The following is a 26,306-nucleotide window of genomic DNA, read 5'->3' as shown; positions in this document are numbered from 1 at the left end:
CTGATGTGTGAGAGCTAAAGCAGTTCTCTCATAGACAGCCCTCTGCTCCCCAGATGCCAGGCACAGATTAGCCAAGAAATTATTTCTCCTTCATTTTTATCTCTGTACCTCTATTTGGTTTCTGTATCTGTTTTTGACCAGGTTTAGAGGCTAATATGGATTATATATGTTTAGTATTGTATTTAGAAACTTCTTCTTGAACAATATGTGTATGTTAAACCAGAAATTCATGTATTCTTAATGTGAATATATTACTCTAATTTACCTACATTTATTTTTTACGAGTCACTTATTGCATCTAGACTTCAGACCAAAATCAGGCTCCTCCTACCTGTTAGTATATTCAGTATGTAATATGATAAGATTATACTTTATTCTGCAGTTCTACAAAACATTAAATAATACTTCATAATCTGTGATTGCCTTTTTCTTACAGAGTTGCTAAGGTAACATGCTGGAACTTGTGGTTCAGTTTTATTCAGCTGACTGGCTTTTACATTTTAAAAATAAAATATTTATAACATTAAGTTGTGTTTATTATTTATATAACCTCTGCAATTCTCCGTAGACTTCTGTATAAAAGACAAAGGCTGCCTGGTGTTTAGGACTACCTTTTCTCAGGGGAGATGATGTGAGGGAAAGGTATATGGTGTACTAGACAGTAGTTCATTAAGTAGCTTGTTGCTCTTGCAGGAGACTCAGATGTTGGAAGATTTGATCATCTGTCACATTTCCTTTGTTTTGCTAGTACATGCTTGTCTCTCCTGCATCATTCATTGTTGAAACCCTTCTCTGTGTTTGGACCAGGTACCTCCTATCCCCTTCAGGAGAAGCAGCAAGCCCCCCATGACCTGACCCTGCTATTCGGAACTGAAGCATCTCCTATCTTACTGCTTCTCAGGGTACATGGCAATCTTGGGAAACATCTCTGTTGCATCTTAGGCCAAGCACAACCAGCTAGGCAGGTTTTCCTGCCTCTGCTTTTCACCCTACCCATTGTGTCTGCAACTCCACTTCAATGTCATCACAATTCCTTGTATTCAAGGGCTTCTGTGTGTGCTTCCCACTTAAGCATTTATTTTAATGATTCATCAATATTTTAAAACACAATCCTCTTGGAATCATAGAATTCTGTCTTTTTTTTAGGAAGTCAGATGACCATCAAATGTCTATAGATTGTAGTTTCACCACATGCAGGCTATTCTGAAGATATAATCTTTAAGGAACCTCAGTTTCAAGGCTTAGGAGACACCTTTCTCATCAATCATTTCAGTAACTCAAACTTGCTGCTTCCATTGAATTGGGAAAATAGTACGAACACATGAAGTGCTTATCAAGTTTAATATTTTTATTCACCTAGTTTACTGCCTTCCCATATGCTCTTTACTTGCAGAGGACTTAAGACAGAAGTTAAAGGAAGTGCAGTTATTCTGCTGTTGTCTGTTCAGCTTTCATTAAGTAAGTCGACGCATGGCTCACACTCATTCTCAAAACCAGCCCATCATCTAAAAGTATTTACATAAGACTCTTTGCATTATATACCAACCTCTGCAACACTAGTATTAACTACTGACATCTGCCAAGGCTGACTAGTAAGTGCTTTACAGTATCAATTCATCCTAAGCAAAAAGCATGTTTGAGTGCTGCAGTGCTCTTGTTAACGCCAATAAGAAGTATCAGAGCTCATATGACACCTAGCAGAAATTAGTACCCACATTCAAAGAAAAGCTTTTGTTATTTTTCAGAGTATTATGTGGACTTTATTGAGATGACTGCATCTGACACCTGCTGTAATATAAAATGCAGCTATAATTAGCCAACTGATGCTCTCCACAGTTTAGGTCGAATCCCTTCTGTGGGAATTATGCTTTAAAATATTCAGAACTCCAAGTGGCTCTCATTACATTTAATTTTTACTTAGAATTAGGTGGTCTAGAAAAAAAATTTAGGATTGTAATAGCCCCCCGCTGAATGCCACACAGCAACGTGAAAACCCATAGATTTTTTTCCAAATAAAAAATGAGAACAAGCAGACTACACTACAGCCTTCAATTGAAGTCTGGCTTTGCTTAATTGTACTTTTTGCACTCATCAGTCTCTCCTCTTCAGAGCAAGCTACAAAAATTGCCTGAATAGCCAAAGAAAAGTTTCCCACAGTCACTGGTCACAGAAAAACACCATTGTCCTTCCTCACAGTTTGATGGACAACATTTCTATAAATGGGTAGCCAGTCTGTCAATGGTACCCTTGCTGAAAAGGCAAAAGAAGAGAACAGATTCTGCCAATATCTGACAAAGCATGTTAACACATAATCAGGCATTCACTAGTCAGGCAGCTGCCCCTGGGACCTTCATAACACAGGTGCCTTTAAGCCATTTCCTATTCACAGATAAAGGAAACAAGCAGGAGATACCTGGGAAAGGAGCAGTCTATTGTGGCCTGTCAAATGTCCATCTTCTAGGCTGCCTGTATAAAGCCAGAAAGAACATAAAGGAAACTTCAGCCTGAACTGCTAAATTATAAAACAGCAAAATACTCTCCAACTCCATAACTTCAATCTTCACTTAAATAATAATTTAAAAGGTTAGTAAAGGAGAACCATGCCTTATAAGATGTACCTTGTTCCTTCTTTTTCCTGCATCAAACAGCAACAGATCTGTCATGTCCCCAGGGCCAACAACTAGAATAAAGTCAGCAGTGGTGGTCTCTGGGCTATCACCTTCACCCACTGCAGCTTTGGTATGGTTTGTCTATGCCTAATCTGTTCTCTTCACCCAGCTGAGCTATTAAATTCATCCTTTAACTGAGGAAACTGAAATTTTTTTAATATTTAGTGTGAATAAAAGTGATTAAGCTGCAGGACAAAGACACTTTCCCTCTTTTTTTATCAAGTTTAACTTAGTGAGCCTAACAAACAAGTGTCATTTCGTAGCCAGCGTTACCTAAAGGACACTGAGTAGAGAGACTATTTTGCCAGTGAACAGATCGTGTTAAGACAACAGTTAGCTATATGCAAAGGAAAACATTTCTTGTGCATAAAGATGCCTATTTCATACACTCACAATATCAAATGCCAAACACCATAGGCCCAAGCAGGAACTCAGTTTATATTTAAGTAATTTCATTTTTTTTCATGGTGCTTTCAGTAGCACTGCCTGTGTGTTTAATATTAAACACATGAAAAGTCTTTACCAAATTCTATGGAAGTTCCTGATGGAAGCAACTCATGGAAGGAATATCTAGAAAATGGTTTCAGGAGATGCGTCACAATGACTGGAATTCCCCTGATGTTGTTCGGAGGCTCCTGCAGGTGTTGTGCTGTCTCTGAGAACATAAATTGCTGCAGTGCAGCACAAAATGCAGCAGAAGGCAGAATATTGCATAGTACAAACAAATAAGTGCACAAAGCTCTTCTGTACACTTCTTTCTGAAACAGTGTTGATGTCGTGACTTCTCCTTAAGCAAAAATTTCCTGAAGAGTCTAGTTATGATTTCTCACAACTACCATTCTCTAAGTGGATCTACTCTTCCACACAGGTTATATATATATATATATATATATGAAATTAAAACAGGAAATTTCTAAGCTCCTGACATAAAGTTATTCAAATGGAATTCATAACCATAATGAAAATAAAATACAGCCAAGAATTAAGAAGATTAAGGTAAAATGCAGTATTTTAAAATGTAAATTAAAAAAGATTTATATCTCTTGCCATTTTTTCTTGATCAGTTTTTTAGTTTTGTCTTTTAGCACTGCCCATACCTGTTCAGCTGAGCTGGAGTTACACTCCTCAACTTTTTAAAAGGACTGTTTTTTCTCTGCTGAATCAGTCTCAGGTCATTATCAAACTTACAACCTAGGCCCAGTCTTGCAAAGGCTTTTACACACAGGCTTAGCTTTATGCACATGAATAGTCCTTTAGAATTCATTAGAATGATTTGTGCACAAATAAGCAGGTGCATGACTAGCTTCACTGAAGGATTGGGACCCAAAATGTCAAAGACTCCATATTCCCTATTAACAAATGCCTCTTCTGCATTAGAAAAATACTGACAGTGTAAAGATGAGTGTAATCCTTTGTTCATTTACTATAATACAAATGAGATCATTCAAATAACTTTGTAGTTACTTTATATCCAAAAAGAGCATTATTTGTACATTACTTGTACAGATTCATAAGTTTAAGCTTAAAGGATTCAGCTACCTATCTTACTTTGCCATATGGATATATGAACTCCTTATGGCTATTTTGAGAGGCTCAACTCAACTACATAATACAGGTCCCTAATTTCAACTCTCAGTCCATGAATCTCACATCTAAAGCAGATACAGATCTGGTTCCTCAAGTCAATGGGGGAGCCTACTAGGATACAGAAGGACTGATCAGACCAATAATGACAGATGTGATCTATTAGATAACTGTCCAGCTACAGGGTACAGTAATTTATAAGCTGAACTGTTGAAGCAGGAGGTAAATTTAAATTTGAGCAGTGCAACTGTTCCACAGAAAAGGGTAGGAAAACGGTAATATTTAGAAAAAGACCTGGCTCGCACCTATGTGAAAAGCTTGTACATAGCATAGTTGAAGAACCCTTTTTAAAATATTCCAAAGTAACTATTACTATTATTTATTTTAAAATAATAGTCAAGTTATACTAATAAAGATGCAAGCTACATCTTTTAAAATCAAGTACTCAGTAATCAAGGAATCCCGAAAGTTAAATTTTCTCTGAAATAAATATGCTATAATTCCTGTTTCCCTGTTAAATATAGATTTTCAAGTGTCCTGTTAAACCTGAGTTAAATATATAATATGTGAGGCCCGTACATATTAATGCAGTGGAAAGTTATTACATTTTAGACTGTCTTCAGGTGTGAGTGCTTAATTTCACATTGCGTGTGTCAAATTATTGACAGTTTACAGACAGGGGAAACACTGTGAGCATGGACACCTACTCTGCAAGATACCTTCTACATTTTCATGTGATAGTCTCACAAAGAATGATAGGAAGGAGGTTTATATTCAAATCTTTCAAAGTACCTATAGAAGTCTGGAATTTGTGAACACAGAATAATTATAATAACAGTTTGCTGACTTCTAAGAAGAGCTGTTGAGTTGGGACTTGCAGCAGGGGTCAGTTCTTGATCCCAAATTATATAACTGAACTGAAGACTTTTGTGCAGAGAGAATCAATCTTATTTGCATATGGCACCAAGAAAGGGGGGGCAGGCAGGTAGACAAAATTTAAATATGGTGTAAAATTACTAAACAAAGACAAGAAAAATAAAGTATGGCAAAGCATGGAACAGTATTAGAAAATCTCGAGGCTAAAAGAATTCAGAAAGGAAGGGCCATGGGTCTATGTTCCTGTCAGGATAAGGACACTAAACAGAATTTGGGCAAATAAAAAGAAGTAATAGTCCAAAATCAAAAGAAAATCATTTCAATCCAACAATATTTGCTATTTAAGAACTTAATGGTTTCCTGCTTATATTTTTCACGGTGGTTTTAGCGGGAGAAGCTTTTATAGGCCTCACAGATCCATTTCAGGGATCAAAGCTGCAGAAGATTTAATATTATCATGATAACTCTATCCTTGAATGTTGAAAGCAATTGCAGATTATTCCCTCCTTTGGTAGTCGCATTATTAAAATAGCTGGACATTACTGCCAAGTTAGACATATTTAAATCTTCTGATTCCTTCTAAACAAGTATCTCTATCTCTGGCAATCCACTTCTTGCCAGTTTCCTATAAATTCATTCCAAATTGCCAGTATCTTTCCAGCAATGAGAGCTTCCAATGTTTTATTGTTTCACCAGCTTTAGTAAGCATGCCACATAATTTCCTCTGTCTTTATGGGAGGCCTGGATTTACTGTGGCCAGCTTTACTGCCAGAAGCAATTGCAAGTGCATTCATTTTTACCATGCACTACATGCAGTGAGCATACAATCATCTTTTGGAACCATTCTGCTCTGGCCTGTCTCTTCCATTAGACATGAACATTTAACATATTCTGTCTTAGCTGTATTTCCACGTTTTTTCCCTATTCTCATTTTCCCACATGCTCTCATTTTCCTAATCTCTTATATTACTTTGGATTACTTCTGTTCATGTTTGCATAATGCATTGCATAATTTCATCTGTGATGTTTCAGACTATACTGAATTTATCCAGTCAGCAGCCACAACGCAGATCAAGGTCTTCTGAGACAGTGAAAGTAGGAAGGAAATCTTTACCCATGGGAATTGTTACTCTTTCTCTAGGAGAAGGTATTTGCTGTCAACAGGAAGAAGACTGAGATCTAGTTTTTGCTTGGTAAATAATAGGAGAACATCAACAACTCTACAGACTACTTCACGGTCTTTTGCTTACTCTTGTAATTATCACTGAATAAATAACCAGGTATTGCCTCTATGGTCTCTTGGTATCGTCCACATTCACTCAATCTCCCTCGTATTTCTGAGTATATGGCAACATAACCTCCAGTATCTTTCTGACATTTATATGCTTATCTATGTATTTTTCACTTGAAATGTTTTGTACCCCAAAACAACCTCTTGCAGATGTAAAGATAATGTGCTCAAAAGCAAAGGAAAGATCTTAGGTCACTCAACTAAGAAAGCTACACATGCTCGCTGCTAAAGTAGGCACACACCTGCTTATCACTCCAGGAAAGCTGCATTTTCCAAAAGTGGAATTCATCAGGGAGCTGAGCGTTCATCATTTGAAGTTAAAATTCGATTCAAATGCCTGGACTTGCTCCATCTTTGCAGGTCATGGGGAAATCAGCCAGGGCAAACTGTCTCCTCTGACACAGAAGCAACAAGCAATGCTAGGTTGTTACATCTATGCTCCATATTCTGTTCTGTCCAGCAAATTACTTACACCTTTATTCATTGTTGTAGTGCTGGTGGGGGAAGGACAGTGTATTTTCCCTTTTTCTGAAAGCTTCATAACTTGATCCAAATGAGATGATTACATTTTGCGGAGTTGTTTCAGCTGCCTGTCTGGAGCCAAAACTGCAAGAAGTAGGGCAGGCTGAAGCAGTCACGGCTTGACCATGAGCTGGAGTTAACACTGTTGCACAGAAATGTGAAACAAAATTTCACGATTTATCTTAATTGACTAACATATTTTGTGTATGTTTTCAAGATGTTGTCATTTGACAAAAACAGTATCTTTGCAGGAATTAAGTAAATTGCTATATATTTCCGAGCTTCCAACTCATGAACACGTTCTGCTGTAAGCATTTCTGAACCCAAAGAATGGTTCTCATCAACTGAATCCAGCTAAATGCCATCTAGCTCACCTTAGGTAAAATATTCTTGCTAACTGCAGCTCTCCATGAAATATATTTGTAATCATTAACACTGAAGTCCTCTTTGGAACTTATTTTCCTCTGGAATTGAGCAGGGCTGGATCTACTCAAGTCTTCTGAAATATTGTGCCAACTGCTGTTGCTGAATGCCTTCAGTTTAGTGGGATTTATTTTCAATTAATTTAGGTAAGTCTTATCTGGATACTTTATAGGGAAATGCCTTTAAAGTAACACCTAAAATAACTGTCAAAAAATTATCTGCCTTTCTAACATTTTTATTTAAGAATGTTTTAACACTTGTATATACAACAGCACTTACCATTTTCCAATGGAATAAAAGATATTGGGGGCGGGGGGGTGTCAGAGAACAGGAATTAGTATGAAGGTTAGAGGAGCAAAATTAGGGTATCAAAAGAAGCATCAGGTAGAAAAATCTTTGTCAGCACTACACTGTTTTAGGAAAGAATTAAGACCATCTTACAGGGAACGCAATTTTGCAATCCCCATAATCAGAGTACTCTGACAAACCTTGTAGCCTGATTTAAAAACAGCCCTGCTGTAACCAGAAGAGTCAGATCTTTGAAGAACAAAAAATAGCGAAGGTGTATCCAGAAAAACACAGCTGAAGCAAGGGCAGCAATCTGACGCACTTAAATAAGCACTTGTCCGCCTATGAGCGTGCCTGACAAGGGCCCGCGCTGACCGCTCCGGCGAGCCTGCAGCAGGGCAGGATGAAGCCCGGGGGCAAAGAGGTGGGTGCGGGACCAAAGTGCCGCGGCACGGCGGGCACGGCGCAGGCAGGACGCCACCCGCGCCCAGCGCCGATCTGCCGGAGAGCCCTTCCGATTGGCTGCCGCGCCTCCATCAGCGGGGCGGGCCACCCAGGGTCATCGCGGCGCGACGGCGACCAAGCCCGGCCCGGCGTTATGGCGGCGGCGGCGCGCCCGGCCCGTTCCCGCCCCGGCGAGCGGCGCTCCGGACAGCCGGGCTGGCGGGGCAGGTGAGTGCGGACCGGGCGGAGGGGGAGGCTCGAGGCGGGGCTGGCGCCGCGCCCAGCTCACCTCACCTCGTTTCGGGGGCTCGAGCTCTTGCTTGTGTCCGGCCTGCGGGGCCCTCCCGGGCTCCAGGAACAGACTGCGGCGCTGTAGAGGACACAAGTCTGCTACAAACCAGGGAGCGGCCTCGCTCCTGGCGGTTGTTCGCGCCCGCCCGCAGGAGCGTGGCTACCGGGGAGGCGGTGCCGGAGGCCTCCCCCTCTCCTTCCGTCCCGGCCCGGGCAGCCTAGGGCGGAAGGGTACTGCTGCTGCTCTCTCACAGCCGGGGCCGTGCCTTTGCCTCGTAGTGACCGGACGTTTCGTGTCAATTAGTAGTTTGGCGGATGATCTCTCCCGTGGGATACTGCAGTCTGCCTAATTGCTGTATCTTCACATTCAGCGATTCTGAATTGAAACGCTACTGAAAGCTTACTGTGTGTAAGGGATCAGGAGGTTGAAGTTAGCCCTGCCTTGGTAATAACATACTGTGAAACAAACAGTGCATCTCAGTGGATCAGAATTTTTGAAGGAGCTTTGCTCTATGGTACTTAAGTTGAAACACCTACTTTAGGTTGAGTAATGGCTATGAATTATTTAACAGATGTTACAGTAGTGGTGGGAGTCCCTTATCAGGAGAAGGTTTTAGTAACAACTATTACTTTAAATAACTTACAGATTAATTTATTTTCCACTGTGGAAACATAAATGTAGTTCTCTGAAGGCAGTAGAAGTACACTCTTGCTTCAAAAATTAGCACTCTAGAAGTTTGGGACCAGGAGCTAGTGTAACTTAGTGTATGTTTATGTAACAGAACTACTCAGAAATGGACTCTTAGATACAGAGGCAGTTTGGTAGTAGTTGCTGGCTGACCTGAAATTAATATTTAGAGTATTTCACCTCTTGTCTGTGTAGAACTCTGTATTATATTTGCTTCTCACCTCCAAATCTGCTAGTAATTGTCTCAGTTTTCAAACAAACAGCATCCCAAATTACGGGCTTGAAAATTCAGGCACTGAGTAGTAAGAGTCTCAGTTTTCCTATCTCTGAAGTGGTTAAAAACTACCCTAGCTTTTGAATAGGAGTGCAGTGCTAAACAACTTGATAATCATACACAGAGACATGAAAACTAGTTATGTAGTGAGGATGAAATGCCCCATAATTCTTCCTGGTGAAAATTCTAAATGTGACCAGTGAAGAACTAGTGAATGTCAGTTTATCTAGATGTAATGCTGTTATTCATAGTATTGTACTTACAACGTTAATGTTGGTGAAAAGATGGAACTCTTGTATTTATGAAAACCACAAAGAAGACTAACGAGAAAGTTTCCTAAGCTCTTAACCAGGGTACTCATCACAAGTTTAATTGATTGTTTTCAAAACTACATTAAATGCTCTTACTTTCTCCCTTTTCTTCAGTAGCTTACTTGTTCTCCAAAATTTGCTGTACAGGTAGCATGTCACTGGGGAGAGCTTAGTGATTTTTTAAAATAACTGAGTGTGCGTGGACAGTTGTGAGAGACCAGTTTAGAGTTGCTGCATCCCCTCAGTAGAGTTCCAGTAGTTAGGGTCTTCGTTGGTGTTTGGACTGTCTTATTTCCATGACAGCAGACCCATTTTACTGTCCATTGCGCTGAACTATAAGGGGCTGGTTGCTCCATCTTAGCTGGGAAAGTCATTTTAGTTGCTCAGTCAAGATCCTTTCCAGCTGTTGAGTTACACGCTTTCTGCCAGCACCTGAGTTAGATTTAACTGTGGTGTTTTACCCACTTACTGACTCTAGCAATCTGTCTTGCATTTTTAACTGAAAGTACGGATTCCCCGTTTTTCTTTTATAGAGATGAGTGAGCATGTGCCAGATTCTTAGCAGTCACAGTTTGTGGTCTGTCATAGTAGTTAAGGTTGGATTTATGTTAGCAGGTTGGATTGTAAACAGGAATATTTCTGGTGAAGTAATTTTTTTACTAGGGCAATCAATTGCAGCACAGTGACGGGGAGGACTTCTGAGAATAACAACTCATAAAACCAATATGGCTGATCCTGAAAAGTTCTTTAAGACTCTAGTGACAGTGTTTTTCATAAAACAGATTTCAAAGAGCTGGAATGATTTACAATCCTGTAAATGGCTGCAGAATAGGCTGTGGAGTTATAAACAGACAAAGGCCTTAAAGTTATCAAAACACTGAATTTATAAACCTGTTTGTCACAGTTCTAATAGGTATAAGGACATGAAACACCAAGAACTTACTCTGTTGTACTGGAAACTTGTTTGGATGGAGGAGGGGTTTATTCTTTAATCGTATTTAAAAACAGTGTCTGTGAGTTAAAAATGTTACTGGCCTCTAAATTATTTGAAGTCAGAAGTTCTGAAGGTTTTGTACATTGAACCACCTGGACAGTAGTGGCACACTATGGTATGAAGGCACACGTCAGCTGATTCTTTTTGAAAAAGGGGGCCTATTAGGAAATTGCAGTAGGACTTCTGTTTTGTTTCATTACAACAGCTTACAGCTGCACCTTTTTTACCCTGACAGTGGTCTGTAATAGAGTATATAGGAGATGTTACTGTAGAAACTCTGTGGAGAAATACATGTTTCAGATGATGACATACACACAATGGCTTAATTCTTAAAGTAAATTTTGTTTTCCTAAATTCTAAATACATTCGTGATTTTGAAAGGTATTTAAAACTATTATTTCCTAAAACATTACTTTTTTTACATCCTATGTAGCTTAAGTACTAAACAGGAATAATAATGTGTGAAAATTGTCTAAAATACATTATATATCTAGTCAGACTGTCTTGTTTGCTGTGTAATTTGGGAACTACTGCTGGATTTAAAAAGGCTGATCTTTGACTAAAGAAGGAAGGCTCAGGCTTATAGTTCTTTACATACAAAATTGTGATAACTCATGTGGAACAACTTATCATCCACAGCTTTTCCTTCAGAATGATGGAGGCAGTCTTGTATTCATTTCCCATTGTTTCCTTGTACTCTGTGCAGTGGATTCGGGAAACAAATGCATATGCATTCTATGTTCTCATCCGTAATATTTGATGCTGTTAGAAGGTAGATGTCTTTAGACTGTAAGTTCAAGGTCACTTTTGTCATCTTCCTGAGGTACCTTGTTCTATTTCACCCACAACCCCTTTTTTAATGGAAGGAGGAGTGAGGGATAGACATAAAAATATGCATATAAATTGGGAATTCAGTGTGGCAAGCAGAGTACTGTACGTCCTCTTGATTTTAAACAAGAATTTTATCTGTATTTAGAATTTGGGGATCACTTGCAGAATGTTTGTTTGAAGAAAAACCTACTTGACTTTAAGAAATGAAAGTGCTCGTTACTTCAAGATCTTGAAGAGTTTTAGTATAACAAAAATGGTGAAGGTGGGTGTGAATGAATGTATGTAGTTAATTAGTGATCACAGACAATTGGCTTTGTATTAGAAAGCGAAAGTTTATTTTTAGCTTATAGAAGATATGTAGTTCTTTTAAATAAAACTTCAGATTCACTATATGTGTTTATTGCTTTGGGAGTTAAACATTGCAATTCCTTGGTAAAGAGAATAGACCGTGGCAATTGTTATTTTGATCCAAATGCATATACAGGAAAATAGTGTGGTTTGGAAATGGATTTGGTAGTGGTGCTGTGTAGTCTAGAGTTTGTTTAACCTTGAGATTTTTTAAATATTTATTTTTATACACATTTTTAATGCAAAGCTTCCTTTGGATTTGCAGCAAGTAAAAAATTCAAGAATGTGGCATAGTGCCACATCAAGACATTGGTCATGCAGGCATAGATAGTCTTACAAATCTCTGAAGAAAATACATGAACATACAGGAGATTGCCATCCTGGATACATGTTTCTTCCTACTGGTGGTGCTAGCGTCTGTTAGAAGTAGGTACAAGTGATCAACATAAATGGTATGTTTTTGTACAATAATTAATTGAATAAAGCTAAGGACCAGATTAATACAATGACTATATGATGAGTTAGTAAGGAATTTTTAATTTTTGAATATACTCTACAAATACCACGACAGCTGCTTGGACTATAATTAATATCAAACCTTTCCAATGTCCTCATATAAAAAGGGTGTGGGTCTGTATGAGACTGAGCATAATTGTTGTCTTGTAGTAGTCTTGTATAGTTCTGTGATGTTGATACAGATAACATAATTTTTTATTGTGTTTGTTTTGCCCTGTTGAAGTTTAACCTCGGAGACGATATTGTGAAAGTTGTAATCGATTGGAGCAAGCTTCAGAGCACATCAGCACTTCAGCCAGCATTGCTCTTTAGTGCACTTCAGCAGCATATTTTATGTTTACAGGTAAATATTTCATGAGACGCATTTGACTTGACAAAAGTGATCAACAACTGAAAGTAGTTATATATCTAAACTGTAAAATTTTAGTAATTTTGATCTTACATTGCTCTGTTCAACAAAAAAGGAATGCAAAAGTATTAAATGCTTGGGATTCCACTATACTCCATAGGTACTCACGCTTACGGATTTTTCAGATTAGTGTTGAGAATAGCCACTGTAGGTGAGCAGGCTGAATAAATGCAGCCTCATTGATTTCTAGACTTGCATTGTAAATGTGATACATTTCCATCTATGGTGGGTTATAATTAAGCAATAAGACACGGCAGGTGTGTGTCATGCTATGATAATGATTCCATGCGTTGGGTGAGTTTTGAGGCTCATAGAGTGCTTTCAGTGGTTCAAGAAGTGGCATTATCCCAGCATGACACATCCTGGAGTGTCTTACTGCAATTAAATATATTTTCAGTGTAGTTTTTTTTTTTAAAGAGTAATTTCTTTGACATTAATGTCTCATCTTGCCAAGTAGCCAGTCACCATTACTGTCATTTCTTTTAACTATTTGAAACTTTCCTACCTTGCTAAAAGTACGTGTAATTTAGTTGCATGGCAGGGAGGGTTAGCTGTTTGTCAGCTAGTATCTGAACACTGTTTGACTTTGATAGTTCATATGTAAAAGATGGGGATTTGAATACCAGTATTTTGCTTCAGCTAGTCAATGAATTATTTCAGGTGAGTAGTACTGAGAGGATGAGAAAGGAAGTTTCTGTATCTGCTTGTCTGTAGGTAAAAGAAAGGCCCTTTGTTTTCCAGACATCCACCAAATCTTTGGTGTGATGAACAGAAAGAGAAAATATGCAAGATAAAGGCAAGTAAAATTTACATCCAGCTGTCAAAACACTGCAAGTAGGAATTTGATTCCACGTAAGGAAACATGACTGGTAAAAATCATGTTGTCTTTAAAAAAGTAAAATAATTACTAGAGAGAAAATAAAGCTATGGTATTCAGATTAGGTGAAACTGTTAAAAATTAAAAAAGAGGCAGTGGCAGATATATGTACTGAGGTTTTGCTATTACATCACGTGTAAGAATTAGTGCAGTAGAATAAGCATTTTTGCCACTACAAATGTCAGTGCATTCTCTCATTTAATTTCATGACCTAAGTAGATAATCAACCGTGTCAAGCAAAGCATGTGTTCGGGATAATGCCTACATATTTCATGTCTGTGTTCTCTCATTCAGTTGGGCAACTGTGGTTTCAAGTGGAGAACCTAGTGCTGTGGTGATAAAGTAAAAGGCTTTACAGTGTAAAAGCACTGGCTTTCATGTTAAGGAGGAAAAAATACTAAGCCTTACTGTTCTGAGTAAGCATTTGAATGACATGTTAATTAAGTGGCAATGATGCCAGTGATTGAAGCTTTGATTCAGCTAGTAACAGGGGAGTACAGACTGATTGTCACAGAAATTTGGGAGTTTTCCTCTACAAATCTCTAAAAGACACAGGTCAAAAAGGTCAGAATCATGGTGTGCACAGTATTTGGAGGGCTTTTTTCTAATCTTATTACTGTACTCCATTAGAGGAAGATGTAATTCCCAAAAATTATTTCTGTTGGTCTGGTTTGGAAATTGTGGTAGTACTCAGCTTTTTGTTTTTATAGGATTTTTTGGCTTTTATTTTTTTTAACCCTAACATACAGTTTTCTTTGTTCAGCCTCTTTTAGAAAAACTCCAGGCTTTGATTAAAGAGGAAAATATAGGCCATGTTGAACCCGCAGGTAAACCAGAAAGCCAAACCTGTGAAACAAGTTCAGATATTTATGATGGTAACTGTCAGACTGAAGAAAAGTATCCAAGTTATGACTTGGGAGATCTGAAGGACACTCGTATTCATTTTGATCCAGAGGTGGTCCAAATAAAAGCTGGAAAAGCAGAAGTAAGTGATTTACCTAAATTTAAAAACAAACAAGCAAAAAAAAAAATCTTTCTAAATTTTAAATTTAAAGAATGAAGTAGATATATGCCATCATGTTTATTACCTGCAGATTGACAGGCGGATATCAGCCTTCATCGAGAGGAAACAAGCTGAGATCAATGAAAATAATGTCAGGGAATTTTGCAATGTTATTGATTGTAATCAAGGTAACTGGCTAGCCAGACTTTAATCTTCATAGCAATTTAAGTTGTGTGGGTTTTTTTCTTTAATAATTTTTTTATTTTCAAAAGCACTGATCTATATTTAAAACTGAATTTTCTTTTATGAGTAACTTTGTTTTAAAATTAGGAACTTGCATGTGCACTGCTGTTGTCAGAAAAACAAAGAAAGTAGTCACTGGATGACAATATTTAATGCATCTCATACAGAAAGATTATAGCTATTATTGTGTTCATTTTAAGAATTTCTATCTTAGATCAGATGATTTTGTAGCAATTGTTCCCGGTGCTTAACTAGGTGTTCCTCCAAAGTAAATGGAATTGCAATTCAGAAATGTCTTGTGAATTGCATATTCCAACTGAAGTTAATTTAATGCTAGTTAAATTACAAAGAACTATTTTTACAATCAATCTGAGTTACTAGCTACTTAAAAAAACATTTTTCTTTTAACATTGCTCATGCTGTTTTACATACACCAACTGGTACAATTGGCTGTATCGGTAACCAAACAATCTTAAATCCATCTAGTAGGCTGGATTCCATTTATACGATCAGTAACCCTGTAGGCAAATCCATCTTAAAAGTGAAGACACTTTTAGATACATAAGTGGTATGGAGACATTTTCTAAGTACCTGTGAACCCAGATGTGCATTGTCTCTGTAATGTACTTATGCTCTTGGAGATCAATATGTGTTGTTCCATAAGCTTCTAGGAGAGTAATTCCTTGAACGTTAGTTGGAATTCAAATGACATCTGAAGTCTAGTAGAATATGCTAGATAGTAAAATACTGATTCTTAAAATTGTTAATTACGTACAGAAGAAATTGTAAGATCTTTCTTGGTATGTTCAGACATAATAAATAAAATACATGTAAAGCTTTAGTGTAAATGAACAGAGTTTAAAATGTAAACATTAGAATAAACTGAGATGGTCTCTACTGTAGGTTTTTATGGCTAAACAAATGCAATAATTCACAGGCATCAGAATAAATGCAGGAAGACTTAAAAAAGAATGCTGATGAGTACACTATATCAGTCTAAAAATACGAGAACAGTTTCAGAAAAGGGCATAAAACCAAAATAACACTGGTAAGCAGGAAAAAGGCTTCTACAGGAAGAAAGAAATAAGTTACAGAGAAACACAGTGAGAAGTAAGAACCAAGTAAATTTAGTCCTGATCCAATAAACTACTATGTACATGTGTGCATACATTTATATGAGAGACTTATCCAATTAAAACCAGTAGGTCCATGCAAGTGTATGAAACTATTAATGGGCAAGTGTTTATAGAATGAATGAAGTATTTCTAATGTTTTTATTGTCTGAAACATTTTAATTAGATTTGTAAAATACAAATTAAATAAATAAATAATACATAATTAAGACCTCATTTTCTATATTATTATTTATTTAGAAAATAGCTGTGCCAGAACAGATGCAATTTTCACACCCTACCCTGGATTTAAAAGCCATATAAAGGGTAAGCAACTCTTCTAATACCCATTTTATTAATTGTCCAGATATAATAGCATTGATGAATTTTTGACTTCAGAACTTTTTGTATAATGCAAACGTATTGATTTTTGACTCTAGTGAATAATTTTACATCTTCAGTTATGCCTCCAAGGTTTTCAATCCCATATCTGCTTCACTAAACTAATGCTTAGGCGCTAAAGACCAAAACAAAATAGCCTATTTTCATTGTCTGAAAGGAAATGTGCAAAAGATAGAGCAGGACAGAGAAGCTGAACAATTCTTAGCTTTTCTTCAAAGATGAAGCCAGCAGTTCAGTTAAGGAATGGAAATTAAATAGAATTATCTTCTATTCTTCATTAGTTGGTATAATGTATTGAAATAGAAAATAGTTTTGGGACACAGTGAAAGTTCCAAGACATAGGTTTATGGGAAGTGGCAGACTGGGGAACAAGTTTACCACTGCACTAACTTTTTGAAAGGAGTAGATAGTATAGAAATGGTTGTCCAACAGAAGTTATGTATAAAATATTGCTTGTCCATCTGCTGCTCTCTAGGTGTACACAAGTTACCCTGTCTAAAAACAAAAAAAAAAATACCCAAAATGAGAATGAAAGTAACTCTTGTCTCTCTTTTGAGAGAGATAGTATTCAGTTATCCACTTGATATTGGTTCTAAAAACCAGTTAATTATTCTGAATTATATAATTCAGAATAATACTGTGAAGCACAATGATAGGTATTGGAAGGTCTGGTGAGTTAAGAGGGAGATGGGAACGTGAGTTTGATTTTAGAATCTTTCACTAAGAAGCTCTTTCACGAGTCAGTTTTTTAAACTGAGTGCTAGTTTGTGCTTCAAGGACCAGTTCATAACTGAAACATGAATAGACATAGAATAGAAAGGAATTGGAAGTAAAACCAGCATAAACTAAAGCAAGAATGTAGCATGTGGCCTTCATGAAATACTGAGTAAGAAGGGGTGTGTGTGTGTGTGTGTGTGTGTGTGTGTGTGTGTGTGTGCGTGCTTCAGTGTCTGGAACTGCCAACAAAGTCTTTAAGTCTACAGTACACTGCAGTAGTTGTATCAGGAAGGACTTAAGAAATGACTGCGACTTAAAGAGAAGTGATCAAAATCATCTGATGAAGACATGGCTCAGCATGGGTAAAAGAATCTGCTGTAGAGTCACTAAAGCTTTTACTCAAATAACAAAGATTAGAAGTGAACTTCCTTGTTGAGGTTCATACTGGTTCTTCTGGTTGTTTACCTCTCCATGTCTTCATGTATTTATGATGCTTTCTGTAATATTTGGTCTGGCCTCTTCTTTGCATTCATAACAGCTCACATGTACAACTGCTGACATTGATATCAAGGTTTCTGCTATTTATCAGCAACTGATGACAAATTCTTGGTACTGCTATTTTACATGAATGTATGAGTAAATCTTTTAGTTTGCATATGTGAAGTCCTAGATTTTTGTCCTCTTCAGTTGCTCATGCAAAAAATAGGAAAATACTTTTACTTCAACTTTTGATCTTAATGCATGTGGGACCTTTCATATGAGAGATTTGTGTGAAATTGATTTAACACGGGTTTTTATGTTTGAATATTTTGATTCTTTTAGTTATATATATGTTTCATATGTGAAATTTGTGTTCTCTTGACCTAGTTTCTAGGGTAGTAAATACATACGGACCTCAGACTAGGTCTGAAGGAGCGCTTAGGTCTAGTCACAAAGCCAGCCTACCCATGCATGATTGTGGAAACCAAGCTGTTGAGGAGAGATTGCAAAACATTGAAGCACACTTACGGTTACAAACAGGTTTGTATCGTGTTTTAATTTTGACATTGGTATGCCAGTTTATACTACAGTTATCATTACTATGGTAAAACTGGGCATGTCTATAAAAATTGTTACTGTAAAACAGTGGGTAGATCCACTGAAGGGTTTAGTCACCCCAAGTGCAACAATCCTATGCCCAAAACGGAACCCAGGTTTAAGCCCAAATCGGGATGCTGAGTTAGTGAATGTACACTTTATGTGGTGGCAAATGAGAGAGGCACTTCAGAACAGGATTTAAAACAACGTGGAATATTTGGTGGTAGGGGTTCTTCATAGCCACTAGAGTTGTCCTGACTGGACCCACTGAACAGGAAAAGCTGAGGTTAGTTCTCAGTGCTGCTTCATGGACAACATGTCCTGGGGACAGAATCAACCCAGAGGACAACTGAAAACCTTTCCTAACAGTGGATGATTCTTAAAATAATTAAGTGTAAAGCTTATTTCCCAGAATCTGGGAAGCTTGTTGTCAGTACTTCCCTTTAGCCATGCAAATGTGAGTCCACACCTTTCACTAAAATAAATGCCATAGCCACCAGGCTACTGACATGTTTTAGGTAGTTGCTTTCCTCACCACAGCCCCAGTTTTTTATATTATAAATCAATGAGGCACTTATCAAGAAGGAATTTGTATTTTTCTTGAAAATTGTTTACAAAACAGGACAAAAGCCCAGATCTTCATCTAGTAAAGTGAAATTTCTACACATCACACTGCAGGCACGCTTGACTTATTTTGTCTTTTGAATACTGAATAGATGCCAATCCATTCTCTAGGAATATGGTGAATATTCACTAGATTACTAGATTCCTCTGAATATGTACTGTATTAAAAGTCCTCTGGCAGCAAGGAGAGTAGGATATGCCTAGATACAGTTGAGGCAGCAGTGAGAGCTTCATGCTTAGCTGTATAGCTGTCTGAAAAATAAGCTGGCTTTTGTGAATGGAAATAGAATTTGAAAGTGGCTGACCAGTATTAGGGTGGCAATGTGTGGTAGCTTTGCAGTTCATGTGCATTGGGGATAACGACTGGAGGTAGTTAAGGAGGGGTCATTGCTTCCACATTGTGCCTATAAAAGATGATAGATAATTTTGTTTGAAGGAAGAGGTCAGCTTAACTACAGTATAGGGTAAGAAAGTGAAAGTGTGCAATACCAACTCAACTCCTGTCCAAATCAGCATTCATGGGGAAGGTCTCAAGATTATTTGATGCTTATCCCAGCAGCTGTGGAAAAAGTATTAATCTGAGCAGGTAACATGCCTCATCTACCTGCTCGCCAATTTTTGTTTCTGGCAACAGAAGAGTTAATCTTGACTCACCTGCTGTTTTTCAGAACAGCTTCTTCTAGTGCTAGCAGTGCTCTTTTCCCTTTACACTAAGAGAAAGCAATATGAAGAGTGAGAGGTTAGCCAATTTAATTAGTAGCTGCTGAGTGTTGAGTAGAGAGCAGAACTGAAGGAGGGAAGCTACCTGAAAAATTGTTTCTCTGAAGGGACAAAATAGGTGAATGACTAAAACCCCACAAACATTAGTGCTTATTTCAGTAGTTTGTGGAATAGAATTGTCTTGTCTAAAAGACCCAGAAAGAGAGGAAAATGGGTGACAAGAAGTAAAAGTTTGCTATGGCTTTGGTTGTCAGTGTTCAGAACCAGACTGTCATTTTAATTGGAATAGCCAGCGCTTGTAATAAACAGTTATTTCAGTTTATAAAATACTGTGTGTAAGTAAGATGCTTGCAAAGACTGCAAAGACTGATCTTTTTGATAAGCCCAAGCTGCTGTAGTATAGATGAAAACAGCAAATGGGTTGAGGTGGGTTTTTTGTTGCTGTTGTCTTTGTGGTGTTGTGGGTTTTGTTGTGGGTTGGGGTTTTTTTGTTTGGTTGGCTTTTTGTCGGGGGGGGGGTTGGAGTTTTTTGTGGTGGTTTTTTTTTTTTTTTGATCCCCCAAGGCTCTTTTATTCCACTTGACACACACGTTCCCCACCCCTGTTCTCCCACCTATAGCCAGGCAAATGCTGTTTTTTGTCAAGCACAACTCATAACTGTCCTCTAACCTCTGATGTCCAGTGGAGATAGGTTTCTTTCAAAACAATCTTAGATATCAGCGCTGAATTCATGTGTGCTCTGCCATCCCATCTGCCCTCTCTAATGCTGCTGTCAGTTTTGAAGTGGTAACATTTCGTGTATGACCAATGCATTGTAAGACTGATTATTAGTTGTTCAAGGGACCTTTTCAGACATACTTCAGCCAAATGCTGAAGTTGTCTTATTGCCTTCACTGGCTGCCACTGGCTTATCAATTAGGTTTTACCCTGAATTATACTAATTATACTTCCTTTTTATTATCCCATCCATTTATTTTGTTTCAGCTACTGGTTGATAGCTGGTCTTGAAGAATTCACATGTCAAATTTGCAATTTTTAGTTTTAAAAGTTACTCAAGAGCTTTTCCTGATTTCTTTGCATTTGTACTGATGCATCTAGGTGGCCCGGTACCAAGAGACATTTATCAGAGAATTAAGAAGCTTGAAGATAAAATCCTTGAGCTGGAAGGACTGTCTCCTGAATATTTTCAATCTGTAGTAAGAAATTCTCTCACCTTTTGGCATACCTAAGTGCATTTGGGCCTTTTCTGCTTAAATCTTTGATGTACAGAGAAAAACTTAAGGAGTCAGAGGGCAGACACTTTTGATAGACAACTCTGGCTTGATGTAGTGGCTACATTACATCTAGTCAAGTTCATATTCATGTCTACCTAATTTCTCATTCCAAAGAAAATATTATCTGTTGGGGGAAAAAATTGCAGCCACTCAAGCTGAAATAATTTGTGAGAAATATATCTCAGAGGTTGGATTTCTCCCCTCTGCCCTAAAATCCGAAGTGTTTCTTATGTCAAGAAAATTGACTGAAGTTTTGATTTTGATACAAATCATTAATGGCTTAAATCAGCTGAAATCTTTTGGGCTTCTGTACGTGATCTAATTATTAACAATCAGCTATGTGAATAACTTCCAAAAGGATTCATGCGATTCTATGACTTAGATTTCTTTGTTTCTGGTGTTCAGGCAGAGTTCTGAATAGTACACCTTAACCTTCACTCACCGAAGTATATTAGGACAAAGAGAACATTAGTCGTTACTACGTTAGGCTCTACTTGACTGTAGAAATTTTTTGTCAGTTGTCTTGCTCTTCTTTCCACATGTAACAGTAGGAATACCTCTCTTCCTGTTGATCATATTTTAATTTATATCTTCTCCCTTGAGACCAGCCAAAGAAGAGTCGGCAATAAAAATAAATGGCAATATTATAAATTTATTTCATTTTTTAATCTGTATTGGAGGTCAGTAAAGTTCTTTATTTGTGAGGCTATTCCTTCAAGTTGTTGAAAACCATAAGTTAAAACGTACACTTTCATAAGCTGAAATTTCTATGGAAAGTGCTTTGAGTCTTTTCTAGAATGAGGTTTGGAGAAAAATTGGTGATCGTGTCAATAGTAGTGTTTCACAGTAATTAGTATATTTTATCTAAAGTTTTGCATAAATATTTCAAAAGCTCAATTCTGTCTGAAGGAAGCTTCAGTTAAATTGATAGCTGTTGACTGCCAAGCATGGAGAAGCTTGAACAGGTTCTGACTTTTCTCCAGTAGTATTTCTCATGATCCAAAGTACTTAATTATAAAAAAGATTTCTTTAATCCATGGAATGGCAGTCAGTGTTTTTTCTTTACTTTAAAGACTCTTGTCAATGTTGTTACAGAATTATTTGTGGTCTTCTGTTAGTGCAACATTAAGTATGTTTTGATTATGTCTTTTCTTCAGAGCTGTTCTGGCAAGAGGAGAAAGGTTCAACCTCCCCATGTAAGTGCCGTTAACTTTTGTTTATCTTAAGTTTAAGATGTTTGGAGCGAAAGTAAGCAGAAGTTCTACAAGCAAATATCTGAGTTCTCAGAAATAGCTGCATCAGTATTAGATAGTTTGCTGGCAAACAAGGAGGGAAAGAATCAGAAAGGTAATAGGTGTTACAATGAAATGAGTCTTCTAAGAATCTGTATTAGGGTAAGTTGGTGTTTTCACCGGTTAGAAGGATGACAGAATAAAACAAATCTGTAATGATGTGAATCAAGCTGGGAGTAACAAGCAGTTTCTGTATTCTGATCACTAATGCCTTCTGGTTTTGTTTTGTGGCTTAATGGTTTATGTTGATTTTAAAAATAATTTTTCAATTTGCTTTATTGGTTTTTGAAGAGACAAAAGTAGAAATGGCTGGCTCAGCAAAAGTATTGCAGAAGGACCCAGCATTGTAGCAGATAGTAACCTAAGTCAGTAAGACTTGCCATTTTCACAACACCATCACATAAGAGAATGCATTAACTGTGTACCTTAGACCACAAGAGAGAAGTTGTCCTTGGGGCAAGTGGGACCATGGCTGGAACGCTGTCTGCTACTAACCATCACACTTGGAGACGGAGAGACTGGGGACAATGCTTAGAATGGGATGTGGGCCATCTGAGAATTGAGGAACTAGGCTTGTTTATATGAGGGAAAAAAATCCTCCATAGGATGAAATATTTTTATAAAAAGGATGACGACCAGTTTGTGTAAGAAGACATGGAAAGATTGTCAGGTTAAGTGGGCGCAGAGGAGCTTGATGTTGGACAATAGGAAAAAACCCTTCAGCTGTAAACCCCAAGTTTCATGAGATCTACAGTCTCATCTGGTGCTTTAACATCAAAGGATTTCTTGTTTTTTTTATGAGCAGATTAAACAAACGTCTAACAGAAATAACATGGCTATATCAATCAATCTCTGATTAGGACTGTCTGTTTCTTCTAAGTTTACATTCTTTTTTTTTTCAGGTTTAAATAGCCAAAGACTAGATTCAGACAATTCTGCAAAAGTATTTCTGTCGCTTAATGCAATATGCAGTGACCTCAAGTATCAAGTGCTAGGCCACTTCTCTAGCAAGTAAAAGATGTAAATGATTGTGATTTTTATTTTGTTCTTTTAGCAGAACTATTCATTGGCTGAACTTGATGAAAAGATTAATGCTATAAAACAGGCATTACTGAGGAAAACAAAAGAAAGCAAGTCCAAGGAGGCTGAGCAGCTTCTTCGATAAAAAAAGTCTTTGCAGAATCTTCACCGTGCTTTACACATAAACCATAGACCTGGGTAGTGTGCTTTGGGGATGATTTTAGCAATGAAGACAAAGTATGCATATAAGCTCCATTTGGATGATCTTGAAAGCTTTCTTTCATAATAACTCATTTAAAAGCATTCTTATTAATGAAATAGTTACTTTAAAATGAAGAATGTTTCAGGAATATCATTCTAATAATCCATTCCCTTCTGTTATAAAGAAGGATTGCAGCATTGTTTGTGTGTGGAAAGTCTCAACCTGCATACAAAAGCTATATCTCTCATGTAATTCTTTATGACTAAGTGTTTAAAAGGGCTGTCTTTTGAGTACTTTTCACCTAAGTAGTTTGCATAGAGTTGTGAAATAAAATTAAGTATTTCCTCAGAAATAAACTGTCTCGGGGAAAAAAATTACAAAAAATCTTGCAGCATGCATGCTTACCTGCATTTTTTTTTCCTGAATTTGTCACCATTTTCACAGCTGTTAAAAATGCAGCAAATTGCATTTGTTTGACAGGTGGTTATGAAAATCCTATATGTGTAAATAAAAACAAGTGTTCTTCACTTCCTCAGTGTTCTGTGTGAATTCAAACTTCATACCCTGCTAACAAACTCAATATGTTCTAAAGATGGGAGATATTGAGGAGTATGCCAGCAAGGCACCAACTTCCCTTCCATTTGCATGCTTACATGACTTTTGAATCATGGATGCTATGTAGTTTAAAGTCAGACCTTTGCCCACACACTGCAGTGTGATTTTGTTGTGACACTTTATTTTTGCTTGTTTGTTTTAATAAACCATTTTTTATTTATACAAGTTCTTTATTTACTGTCTTTATTCCAGTTTAGAAGAGAAGTAGCTGTTGCAAAGGGAGTTTTATGTTAACTACTTTGCTTACAGCAGTCATATCGTTGATGTCCTTGTATCACCGTGACAGGTGTTATGAACAGTACTGAGTTGGACACAGTCTTTGAAGAATAGTAGGCGTTTTCTGTGACTCCATGTTCTTATCTAGACTAACATTTGTTGTAGCAACTGCAGCTAATGCTTCTCTGAAGGTGATTTCCTCAAGTGAGACTGGTTACAAAGACTGCATTAGCAGTTTCAAAGTGGCTTTTTCAGTAGTGAATTGCCTGCTACTTGAAAGATCTCTTGCCATGGAACTCTCCTTCTCCTCTATTGACATGGCAGCAACATAGCAGTTAAGGGTTAAAAGCATAATAAAGATACATTGTGGCATGACAATAGCTAAGGAGATGATGATGGATGTACTCTGGATTGTAATTTATTAAACCTATATAATTTATCAAATAACTTGCTATGGATAAGCTTGAAAAACGTCATGATATTCATCTTGCTTTGTTACTAGTCCTTTACCATTCTTTGGTTTCAAGTTCTCAATTTCTTGAATGCTTAATGCCAATGTTCCTGTACTATAATAATTCAGTGGAAAGATATTTTCTGCTCTGAGCCAAATGTTAAAAGTACTTGCGTATTTCAGAGGGCTGCCAAGCTGTTGGAAGTTTTCCTTCCTCTGCTAGGTGACCTGTATGCACAAAGGGACAGGGGAACAAGACTCTTCTGGTGTTCAGTACTAATGGTCTTACTAGTTTATCCTTGCTTGCTTTTTGTCTCTTTGGGCTTGACCTACAGTTAACTTCTACTGTAAGGACTGGTTCTTCAGAAAAAAGTGAAATACCCAATCCACCACAGCCTCATAATAAAGTGGATGCAGGATAGACCTCGTACACCATCCATTTTTAAGATCTACCAATTATGCTTCTCTTCCTCTGCACCTGAAGCACTACAGCACTTGCTGAGAAGTGGGGCTGCAGTAGCTGAAGTAGTCTGAAAGGTAGCTGCAGATGAAGTAAAAGCAGAGGAAGTGTTTACTATCTTGTTGACATGTCTCAACAGCTTGACCAATACCGTTTTACTGAAGTTGGGCTGATCTACACTCTTGCCTTCAAAAGGATGCATGGAAGTGTCCTTAAGAAGGGAACTTTATATCTTTGTTACACATCATCTTTTCCTTCCCTGTTTCCATCTAGAGCTATTTAACACTGAGGATAACTTCCCTTATATAATGTTTTCTTCTCAGGCTGCTCCTGGCATCCAGAGGCCTATCTTCTGAGAAGCACTGCTGTGGCTGCTGCTTGCTACAGAAACATCTCTTACTTGGCAAAAGGCCAGGTTTGAATCTGAACGGTATGAAGAAGTGATTTAGATGTACATAGATAAAACTGTACAGATGCATTTTTGTACATCACTTATGTGGTCCATTTCACCCTCCTCCAGCATACATAATCCCAGTAATGTTAAAGGCCTAGAATCATTAAGGTCAGAAAAGATTTCCAAGGTCATGGAGTCTAACCTTTGACTAAACACCACCATGCCAAGTAAACTGTTTCTTGAACAATTCCAGGGCTGGTGACTCCACCACCTCCCTGGGCAGCCCATTCCAATGCCTAACTACCCTTTCAGTGAAAAAATTCTTCTGTGTTCAACCTGAACCTCCCCTGGCGCAGCTTAAGCCATTGCCTCTGTTGTGTTGCTAGTTGCCTGAGAGAAGAGGTTTGCTCTTTAGACTTACTCTTTAGACCCTTCACCAGCTCCATTGCCCTTCTCTGGACACTCCAACACCTCAATGTCTTTCTTGTAGTGAAGGTCCCAGAACTGAGCACAGTACTCAAGGTATGGCCTCACCAGTGCCGAGTACAGAGGGACAATCACTTCCCTGGTGTGCTGGTTTAAAGGTAAACTGGCAGGAGAAATTAACTCAACCCAAAAGAGATTATTAGTCAGAGCTACAATTTAATAAAAATAATACAATAAATACAATTATACAGATGAACAATTGGTTTTAGCCCACAAACCCCCAGATATATAACCTGGCACCTTGGGGCATGAACAGAATGGTGTTCATTGGCCCCCGTGCTGAGCCCCACATGGTCCCCTGAGTCCAAAAGTAAAAGGAGAAGAAAAACCTGTTGGTGCAAGTGATGGTCTCAGGCTGGTTG

General features: G+C 37.8%; 1 protein-coding gene across 1 annotated transcript; it reads left to right on the top strand.

Annotated features, from left to right (window-relative positions):
- Positions 1-8,056: 8,056 nt before the first annotated feature.
- Positions 8,057-24,102, top strand: MBIP (MAP3K12 binding inhibitory protein 1). The gene is made up of 10 exons (XM_029964088.1): positions 8,057-8,077; positions 8,194-8,325; positions 12,574-12,693; positions 14,400-14,621; positions 14,731-14,827; positions 16,256-16,321; positions 17,981-18,133; positions 20,633-20,730; positions 21,966-22,004; positions 23,155-24,102. Exons 1-10 carry the CDS (start codon positions 8,057-8,059, stop codon positions 23,263-23,265), a joined length of 1,059 nt encoding a protein of 352 aa, XP_029819948.1. The 3' UTR covers positions 23,266-24,102.
- Positions 24,103-26,306: the final 2,204 nt, after the last annotated feature.

This window comes from Manacus vitellinus, unplaced genomic scaffold (assembly GCF_001715985.3).
Source record: "Manacus vitellinus isolate BGI_N305 unplaced genomic scaffold, ASM171598v3 scaffold_6_pilon, whole genome shotgun sequence".
In the NCBI taxonomy this organism is placed as follows: domain Eukaryota; kingdom Metazoa; phylum Chordata; class Aves; order Passeriformes; family Pipridae; genus Manacus; species Manacus vitellinus.
This window is presented reverse-complemented; position numbering and strand designations above follow the sequence as displayed.

Bases quoted from the DNA above. Each gene is read 5' to 3' on its own strand.
- MBIP (XM_029964088.1), top strand. From the start codon at position 8,057: ATGAAGCCCGGGGGCAAAGAG. The intron at 18,134-20,632 runs GTTTGTATCGTG...TGATGCATCTAG, and splicing joins ACACTTACGGTTACAAACAG to GTGGCCCGGTACCAAGAGAC. The intron at 22,005-23,154 runs GTAAGTGCCGTT...TTGTTCTTTTAG, and splicing joins GAAAGGTTCAACCTCCCCAT to CAGAACTATTCATTGGCTGA.